Source organism: Pezoporus occidentalis, unplaced genomic scaffold (genome assembly GCF_034315485.1).
Source record: "Pezoporus occidentalis ecotype Australia unplaced genomic scaffold, CSIRO_AGI_Poc_V1 ctg477, whole genome shotgun sequence".
In the NCBI taxonomy this organism is placed as follows: Eukaryota; Metazoa; Chordata; class Aves; order Psittaciformes; family Psittacidae; genus Pezoporus; species Pezoporus occidentalis.
In genome coordinates, this window is record NW_026915810.1 from 62,638 (window position 1) to 72,160 (window position 9,523).

The following is a 9,523-nucleotide window of genomic DNA, read 5'->3' on the forward strand; positions in this document are numbered from 1 at the left end:
TGGGACACACACACAGAGCACACTTTGGGGTCAGACACCCCAAGAAGAGGAACACACATGCCATTCTGGGGGGGACACACACCCCATTTTGGGGGAGACACACCTCACTTTGGGGGACAGAAACCCCAGTGTGGGAGTGACACATATCCCACTTTGGGGGTCACACACCCCAATATGGGACATCCCCCCCCCACCATATGTGTTTGAGACTCACCCCACTCACTGCACAACCTCCCCCCACAGGGCTCCCTAGCCCCCTCCACCCCCTGCACTTTTTGGGGCCAAACAGGGCTTTTTAATGATTTTCCACTCATTCTTCCTTCCTTTTTGGTGCTTTTTACACTTAAATTGACGGGGAACCAAGAACCGACCCCAACCCCATGGCCCGGCGCCCACATACCTGGGGACCCCCAAAACTGGGAGGGGAGTAGGGGCCGCATCCTGCCCCGTGCTGGGATCCCCCAACCCATCACAATAAATAAATAGATCCCAGCAGAGACGGGGGGACCCCCAAATCAGTCCCATCCCCCCCCCTCCAGCTCTGTAAGGCTCCCATGGGAATATCAGCTTCCAAATTCCGCTGTCCCCAACGCTCCCCATATGGATCCATGTGGTTATAGGGTGCTGGGGGTGGGGCTGGAGCTGGTTCCTAACTATCAGAGGAGCCCCCGTCGCCATCCTTCAGCTCCTGGCTGCTCTCCACCTCCTCAGGAATATCCTGCATCCTTAGGAAATCTATGGGAAAACACCAGGTTAATCCCCACCGGTGATGGGAAAAGGGGGTGATCCTGCCCCCCCCCCCCAAAACCCACCTCGGGGGCTGGTTGGAGGGGAGCGGCGGCTTCCCAAGGCTTCATCCTCCAGGAGCACATCCAGGATGTCGTTGCCATCCCGGAGCCGGTCGGGATCGACCCCCACCCCGTATTCCAGGTCCTCTCGCGGGCAGGGGGCGAAGGGGGGGGAGTGGAAGGAGAGAGCGCTGTGCTGCGGCCGGACACACGCGTGTCATGAATGAGCACATCTTTACCCCCCCGTTACCCCCGCGCTGAGACCGGATGCAGTCGTGTCACCGCGGTACCTGCGGCGGGGTGAAGCTGAGGTACAGCGCGTCCCCTGCCGGCAGGCTCCTGCGCCGCGGGTCGGCTCCGCGGCGCCCCCGCGTGGTGACGCCGCCGTCGTGCCGCAGCGCGCCCAGCTCCCGCCGCGCCTCCTCCAGCTCCCGCTCCAGGCGGCCGCGCTCCCGCTCGCTGTCCCGCAGCCGGGAATCCAGCGCTGCCGCCTCCTGCGCCCGCTCCTGGCACTGCTGCCGGCAGCGGCCCAGCTCCTCCTGCAGCAGCCCGTGCTGCCGCTGCAGCAGCGCCAGCTCCGTCGCTCCCGGTTTCTCGCCCGCCCGGGGCGCCGGCTCGGCAGGAGCCGCTTGGGAGCCACGCCGGGATGGTTTGTCCGGGGCCTCCTGCAGCCGCAGCTCCAGCAGCGTGTCCTGCTGCAGCACCACCGCCTGCGGGAGCGGCGGTGTGGGCAGGGGCACAGGAAGGGATGCGGGCAGGGATACAGGCAGTGATACGGGCAGGGATACGGGCAGGGATGCAGGCAGGGACGCAGGTAGGGATACAGGCAGGGATACAGGCAGGGATGCGGGCAGGGATACGGGCAGGGATGCGGGCAGGGATACGGGCAGGGATACAGGCAGGGATGTGGGCAGTAATACGGGCAGGGATGCGGGCAGGGATACGAGCAGCGATGCGGGCAGGGATGCAGGCAGGGAAATGCAGGCAAGAATATGGGCAGAGGGCTACAGGCAGTGGGTAGGGGCAGGGGAATGGGGTCAGGCATACAGCAAGGGGAGGTGGGCAGGGGGTTTATGTAGGAAGGGGGATGTAGGCAGTGGGATAGAGGCAGGTGAACGTATATAGGCAGCGGGATGTGTATGGGCAGGGGTTCTGGGCAGCAGGATGTATTTGGAAAGGGAAAGTGGGCAGGGGAATGCATGTAGACAAGGGGATATGGGCAGGGGGATATGGGTATGGGGATGTGTGTGGGTAGGGGATATAGGCAAGAGGTACAGGCAGAAGGATACAGTATTTGGAAAGGGAATGTGGGCAGGGGGATGGTTGTGGGATGGGGGTATGGGCATGAGGATATGGGCAAGGGGGTGCATGTGGGCTGGGGGACACAGGCAGTGGGATATAGGCAGGGGGATGTACGTAGGTAGGGAGTGCAGGCAGGGAGATATGGGCAAGGGGATGGTTGTAGGGTGGTTATAGGGGGATGGATGTAGCAGGGGAATGCCAACTTGTCCCCCTCATGCCTGCAGCCTTGTCCCACTGACCTGGAGCTCATGCAGGAGGCTGTAGAGGTTCACCAGCCGCTGGTTGATTTCCTGCGGGAGGAGAGGAGAAGACAGTGAATCCCGGGGGAGCTGCAGTGGGGAAACTGAGGCACAGCAGGGACAGAGCCCCCCTGCCCTTACCTCCTGCGGTACCCGCGGCAGGACCTGGTTGCCATTCCCATCCTATGGAGAAAGAACAGTGACACTGTGGTGGCACAGGGTGGCGGGTCCCAACAGGGTGCCCTCCCCATCACACTCACCCGTTGCCCAGCGTCCGGATCCGTGCGGCAGAAATCCATGGAGCCATTGAAGCTGCTGGCATCACCGTCTGGATGATGGAGGAGAGGCCGGGATAAGCCCCATGGGGGGAAGGGGGAACCCCAAAGCAGCAGAGCTGGAACATGTCCCATATCCCATGTCTCCCCCCTTACTGCTGGTGCCGGGGCTGGGGCAGGTCTCGGCCTCATTGCTCTGATCTCGGTCGCGTCCGGAGCCAGTGAAGATCTCCGTGAGGCATTCCACTGCAGGAAAGCAGGATGAGATCCCCGTGCCTCAGTTTCCCCATCCCAGAGCATCCCAAATCATCCCAGAGCATCCGTACCTTCCCGGATAGCGTCATGCATCAGCTTTTCCCCTCGGGAAGCCTCGGCTGAGTCGGAGTGGAAGAGGGAGCGTGGGGCCAGGGTGGGAGAGGGCTCCTCGGCTCCGGTCAGTGCCAGCATGTCCGCAAAGAGCCCGACCTTCTCCTCCAGGAGCGCCGTCAGCTTCCGATCCTGCTGCAGGATACGGTCTGGGAAGGGGGGAGAGCATGAGCAGGGATGGGGAGGGTTGAGCTGGGATGGGGAGGGATGAGCTGGGATGGGGAGGGATGAGCTGGGATGCGGGGACAGGGATCCCACCTTTCAGCTTGCGTAAGGATGCTTCGACCTCTGTCTCAATCAAGGGAAAATCCTGTCGGCTGGGACAGCTGGAAGAGATGATGGGAAAAAGAAGGGAAAGAGGGGGGAAGACAAGGGAAGGGAAGGGGAAGAGAAAGAGAAGTGATGATGGGGAAGTTAATGGGAAAGGGATGATGGAGATGAGATGAGGGGAAAAGAGATCCTGTCCCCCCTTCCCACCAGCTGCCTCCAGCCCAGGCTCAGAGGCTCCAACTAGGAGCTGCACCCACATTCGCACTCCCCATCCTTAATCCATGGAGATCCCCAAATCTAGCCACCCAATCCCATGGGATGACACTCACAGCCCGACTGTCTGCTGGATGAGCTTCATCCAGTGGTTGCGGTCGTCACGGGATGCGGCATGGACCTCGTACATCTCCGGTGGCGCGGCGCTGATCAGGAACATCCCCTTCTCCTGGTTGGCGATATCCCGCACAATCAGGTTCTGCAGGGACACGACGGCCGGCTTGTCCTGCAGGAAACAGGAGGGCACTGAAGTGACAGCCTGGCTGCGGCAGGGTGGGATGTGAGGGGATGGGATGTGAAGGGGACGGGATGCAAGCGGTCAGGGTGCAAAGGTCCGGGTGCTGGTGCTCACCAGCATGGGAAAGGTGTATTTCTGGTCCTTCTCTTGCAGGAAGATGAGGACATCGGTCAGCAGCAGCACCAGCACATCTGGGGGGAGCACAGGGAGGTGATGCTGAGGTGGGTGGCCCTTAGGCTTGCTAAGGGTGAGGAGCCCCTGGCACTCCTGTGCCCTGGCATCTCCACCCCTCGGCACCTCCAATCCCTTGGTACTCACTCCTGGCACCATCATCGCACCCAGGTACCCTCATAGCCTGGTACCCTAACTTCCTGGCACCCCCATCCCCTGCCATCTCCATCCCACAGCCCCCTGCTCCTTGAGCATGCCCATCCCTTGGCATCTCCATCCCCAGTCCCTGGCACCTCCATCCTCATGCCCTGGCGCCTCTATCCCAAGCACCCTGGTCCCAGAGCATCCCCATCCCTTGGCATCTCCACCCCCATTCCCTGGCACCTCCATCCCCACCTTTGAAGCGCCCAGCCGCGGTCTTCCAGAGCATGCACCCACTGTGCACCAGTTTGCGGCGCAGGAGCTCATCGCGGCCGAAGACGCCGGCGCGGCTCTCCCAGGGCAGCTGCACCTTGGCCCGGCCGTCCACGCGCCTGTAGACGTCCCAGAGCCGCGCGTTCATCTCGCACTCGTGCACCTCCTCGTTGATGGACGAGATCAGCTCCTTCACCAGCCTCAGCGCCCGCGAGAGGTCCGCGGAGTCACCCTCGTTGTCTGGAAGCAAAGGGGTTGGGATGTAGGCAGGGTTGGAGCCAGTGGGTTTGTCCCATCTGCTCCCAATCCCGGTACCTTTGGAGTTCTTCAGGATGCGCTCGATGAGCACAGGGTACTTGGTGATCCTCTGTGTCACCAGCAGGATGCACTCGGGAACGCCGTGACGGCGGAGCAGCGGGGACCGCGCCATCCTCTGGCCAGGAGGAGGAGGAGGAAGGGAAGAAGTGCCATTAGCAGTGACCAATGGGGATGCAGGGATGGGTCAGCGATGCAGGGACAGGGATGAAAAGGTGGGGACACAGGGATGGGTCAGGGATGCAGGGATGGGGATGAAGCAATGGATACACAGGGGTAGGTCAGGGATGCAGGGATGGGGACAGCGATGCTCACCCGGATGAACTGCTGGAAGCGCTTGTCTCGGGCCAGCAGGTCCTTGTACTCCTTCACGGCCTTGGTGTGCTTGCTGCAGAACTCCGAGTAGGCTTTCCTGAGCTGCTCTGCGCTGCTCCCGGAGAACTTGGGGACACGAGGGGACCTCAGCGAGGCCATGTGAGTGCCCCCCATAGCACCCACTGCCTGCACTGGCCCCTTACCTGGTTGACCAGGATGTCCCCAAGGCGGTTGATGACAAAGTTCTTGTTGCTGTCCTGGGCCAGGGACTCGCGGCGCCGCTCCAGGAGCTGTGCCAGGAAGCGCTCATGGATCTGGCTCAGCTCATCCACGCATGGGAAGATCCTGTGCACCGAGGCCGGGTCGAGCTGCAGCTCCTCCAGCATGGCCTTGCGGAACACGGCACCCATGATCTTCAGCGTGCGGACGTGGTGGATTTCTGTCTGGATCAGCTCTGCCATGGCATGGGATGGGATGGGTGAGAGCGCGAGCAGCTGCTGCCACTGGGTGTCCCCCATCACTCCAGCTCCATCCCTGTGTCCCCATTACTTCATCTCCATCCATGTGTCCCGATTGCTTCAATCCCATCCCTGTCCCCTAAACTGTTCCTGTTTCCCCATCCCTTCATTCCCATCCCTGCATCTCTAACTCATCCCTAAGTCTCTTACTCTGTCGCTGTGTCCGAATCTCTTCCTCCCTTGTCCCTGTGTCCCCATCGCTTCATCCCCATCCATGAGTCTCAGACCCCTTCACATGTCTCCTGTACCTTGTCCCTGTCTCTCCTTTTCTTCATCCCCACCCCTGCGTCTCTAAGCCATTTTTATGTCCTTTATTCTGTCCCTGTATCCCCATCTCTTCTTCCCTGTCCCTGCGTCCCTGACCCACCCCCGTGTCCTGCTCACCATAGATGACGTCCTGGCGCTTCATCACATCCATCTTGTGCTGCTGCAGGTAGCTGTTGTCCACCGCCAGGCTCCAGGAATCCGCCTCGAAGTCCTTCCCGTCCGTCTCGAAGTCGCTCATCAGCTGGTTCAGGATCACATCAGGACCTGCGGGGAGGGTGGCACAAGGTGTGTGTGGGGGGTCCCATGTCCCATCCCATGTCCCCCCATTCCCATTGTGTCCCCACCTTCATCGATGAGCGACTCCACGGACAGCGTGCGGTTCCGCATGTTGAGGGAATCCGTGGACTGGGACAGGATCCGCCGTATTCCCAGCGGAGACTCATCATTGAACGTCCTTTGGATGGGTGGGATGTGACGGGGACACCCAGGGGACAGCCCTGGGACACCCAGCCCCGGTTTTCCCAGTGCTTACCCTGAGATGTTGGTGGTGGAGACGCTTTTGGAGAGGGAAAGGGAGGGTCGGCCCCGGCGGGGGCCCAGCAGTGTTTGCCGGAAGCTTTCCGAGGGGTAAATGGCAGAGTTGGGGCGTTCCCGGATGGCAGCTGGGGAAAGAGGGATAACACCGGGGAGGGTCAGAGCCATGACCCCCCCAACACCCCCCAAGCATACATATGGGGGATACTGCACGCCCCTGGCATCCGCATCCCTGCAGGCAGAAAAAGGGATAGGGATGAAGAGGTGGGGACATAGGGATGGGCATTAAGTGATGAGGACACAGGGATGGGTCAGAGATGCAGGGATAGGGATGAAGACATAGGGACACAGGGATGGGGAGGGACAGATGGGGACATAGGGACAGGATAAGGGACATAAGGATGGGTCGGAGACACAGGGATAGGAATGAAGTGATGGGGGGACAGGGATGGAGATGAAGCAATGGGAATCGAGGCCTTCTTGTGATGTAACAGTGATGGGCAACATCGAGAGGGGGGTATCCTGTCCACCCCCACCCCCTGGCTCATCCCGTCATCCCATCCCGTCATCCCATCTCACCCTATCACATCATCCCACCCCACTCACTCTTATTGCGCAGTGAAACCGACTGCAGCGCCGAGCTATTCTTCAGCAGAGCCGCTTTCTGTTGCTGCAGGAGGGGAGCGGAGGCGTCATGGGGGTGGCACCATGTCCCCGTGTCCCCACAATGTCCCCATGGTGCCCATGCGACCACAGTGTCACTTGTCCCGCCTGGCACTCACCTTCTGCTTCACCTTGGTGCAGTTGGGCAGCGTGTCCTTGCAGCGGTTGTGGATGGTGACGTTGCAGGCTGGGGGGGGGGGACACAAGGGGCAGGGAGAGGTGATGCAGACACCTCCCGCCACCCCCATCCCGGAACGCCGCCAGTGCCGGAGCGATGGGAGCAGATGCAGCGGGAATCCGGGTGGATGCGGATTATGGAGCTGCAGCTGCCAAGGGAGCAGCTGAGCCTCTGCAGTGCCATTGACCACCCCCCAGTGCCACAGGACATGGTGCCACAGGCTCCACCCGGCATCGATGGGGATGTGCCAGGTCACCTCCATGGGGCGAGCATCTCCATGGAGCCAAAGCTGAAGCCATCAGCCTCTTGCAATGGGGACTGTGGTGCCCACCCTAGCAAAGCCACTATGGCAAAGCCACCCTGGTAAAGCCACCGTAGCAAAGCCACCCTGATACAGCCACCCTGGCAAAGCCCTTTTGGCTACTCACTGGGGCAGATCAGAGCTTCCTTGGCCGTGATGCTCTTGTTGCAGGCGAAGCACATGGTCATGCCGGACACGGTGATGGTGGTGAAAAGGTGGCCATTGGTGTAGCGGGCGTCCTTCTCCTTGCCCTCCTTCATCTTCTCCTTCTCCTTGCTCTGCCCGGAGAGATGCGGCGGGCGCCTGATGGGGCTGCGGCTCAGAGGCCGCCCCCCAGCGCCCCCAGCCCCACTTTGCTTCGGGATACGGCTCATGGATGCGGGAAGCCGAGTGGGACACGGGATCACCCGGTCCCCACTGGCACCCGGTGGGTCCTGGCCCCCGGGCATGGGGGGGACAAGGAGCTGAGCGGCTGGGGAGAAGCCACCCGCATCGCTCCTGCTTCCCATCATCCCATAACCATGACAACGGGATGGCTGCGGGAGAAAGCCCCCCCCACATCACCACCCCCCCCCCCCCGCAGCCACCAGCCCCAATGGGGATGAGGTGCGGGGGCCGCGGTGGGGGGGAGGTGACAACCGGGGGCATAGGCAGGCACCAGCTCTGCGCCGTCCCACCTCCTCTTCCTATCCAAAGTGGGTATTTTTACCCTTTCCCACCCAAAATGAGGGGGTTGGAGGCCAAAAGTGAGGGGGCTGGTGGCCAACTTCCCCCCCCCCCCGGTGATGGTTTTGGGGTTCACCATGGGTTTCCCCCTCCTGCAAAATGGGAGCGAGCAGGAGTTATCCTGAGCACCCCGACTGGCTGCTCCTGTCGCATCCAATGGACACAGAGCAGCCTTTGTGTGCCCCCCCTCCAGCACCCGGCTGTGCCTGGCACCGGGCACCCCCCAACAGACACAGCATCCCCAAACCAGCAACATCCCCAATACCCAAAGGGGGGGGTCTCGCTCCCCATCACTGCTTCTACCCCCCTGAAGGTGGCGAGAGGCCGAGCCCCCCCACAGGAAGGGAGACCCCGGCGCTCACCCGCTCGCTGCACAGGGGTCCCTCCACATCCCCGTCCACCGGGAACGGGCCACAGGAGCAGCAGCACATCCCAACATCTGCCCCAGCATCTGCCCGCGCTGGCCACGACCCCCCCGGCTCCTTTGTGCCACGTTTGGCTTTTTTCCTTCCCTTTTCTTTTATTCTGCTTTGGGCTTGGTTGGTCACTTGGGATCAGTTTGACTTTTTTCCTTTTTTTTTTTTTTGGCTTTCCTTTTGGCCTTTTCCCTGTTCCCCCCCCCCCCCCCCCTTCTCCCCTTTTTCTTTTTCGTGTTTTCTCATTCTTTTCTTTTTCTTTTTTCTTTGTCCTTTTTTCCTCTTTTATTTTTCCGTTCCATTTTTCATTATTTTTTCCCTTTTTTCTTTTCCCATTTTTTCCACTTTCTTTTTTTTTCCTTTCTTTTTCTCCCCCCTTTTCTTTTTCCTTCAGTCCCATCCCTTTATGTTCCTTGCTTTTCCTCCTCTTTTCTTTCCCTCCCCCCACCCCCGCTTTTCATTCCTTTCCTCCTCTTTCCCTTTTTCCCTCCTTTTCCTTTTATTCCTTCCCTTCCCTTTCCCTATTCCAGTCTCCTTCCCGTTGTTTTGATGTCCCGTCCCCCCGCCCCGCATCGCTCCAGCCCCGTCCCGGCCGCAGGAAACCGAACCCGCCGCCAGACAAAGGCGGGAGCTGCTTCCTGCAGCCGCCCCACCCCCCCCCACCCCCCCGCTGTCATTTGTCCCCCAACAACCGGCTCCCACCAGCCCCAAGGGGGGTCTGGGGGGCCCCGAGGGGCTGTGGCTGCCCCCCAGGACAGGAAAGGGGCGAACCCCACACCGGGACCCTGCGGCACCGGCTCCAAACCCAGCCGGGTCGGGGACAAAAGGCCAGGCGGGGGGGTTGGAGGCCCCGGTGGTGGGACACGGAGGCCCCGCACGACAAGGGGTGACAGGGGTGTAATGACCCCCCAAGCCCTGCCCTAAGTCCAGCAGCGGGTTTGGGGGTGTCCCGGC

At 61.2% G+C, this 9,523-nt stretch overlaps 1 protein-coding gene across 3 annotated transcripts; it reads right to left on the bottom strand.

Annotated features, from left to right (window-relative positions):
* Positions 1–281: 281 nt before the first annotated feature.
* On the bottom strand, positions 282–8,751 carry ARHGEF2 (Rho/Rac guanine nucleotide exchange factor 2). 3 transcript variants are annotated; one of them, XM_062636279.1, is made up of 22 exons: positions 8,516–8,751; positions 7,555–7,705; positions 7,068–7,135; positions 6,892–6,955; positions 6,284–6,413; positions 6,096–6,205; positions 5,869–6,015; positions 5,170–5,420; positions 4,967–5,092; positions 4,652–4,769; positions 4,319–4,576; positions 3,866–3,942; positions 3,570–3,739; positions 3,229–3,296; positions 2,931–3,119; positions 2,761–2,850; positions 2,590–2,657; positions 2,471–2,512; positions 2,330–2,380; positions 1,079–1,498; positions 813–984; positions 282–735 (listed from the first exon to the last, which is right to left on the bottom strand). In XM_062636279.1, the coding sequence occupies exons 1-22, from the start codon at positions 8,582–8,584 to the stop codon at positions 650–652; spliced, it is 2,925 nt and encodes a 974-aa protein (XP_062492263.1). In that variant the 5' UTR covers positions 8,585–8,751; the 3' UTR covers positions 282–649. The 3 variants fall into 3 exon arrangements, with proteins under 3 accessions (XP_062492263.1, XP_062492262.1, XP_062492261.1); XM_062636278.1 differs by lacking the exon at positions 8,516–8,751 and having other exon boundaries at positions 7,555–8,128; XM_062636277.1 differs by lacking the exon at positions 8,516–8,751 and having other exon boundaries at positions 2,471–2,494.
* Between the last annotated feature and the right edge of the window lie 772 nt (positions 8,752–9,523).

What these genes read in the sequence shown, in the direction of transcription:
- ARHGEF2 (XM_062636278.1), bottom strand. Translation starts at nt 7,939, where the DNA reads ATGATGGGAAGCAGGAGCGATGCGGGTGGCTTCTCCCCAGCCGCTCAG. An exon ending in GCGCCAGGACGTCATCTATG is followed by an intron (nt 5,421 to 5,868) that starts GTGAGCAGGACA and finishes ATGCCATGGCAG; the next exon opens with AGCTGATCCAGACAGAAATC. An exon ending in GCATGACGCTATCCGGGAAG is followed by an intron (nt 2,851 to 2,930) that starts GTACGGATGCTC and finishes GCTTTCCTGCAG; the next exon opens with TGGAATGCCTCACGGAGATC.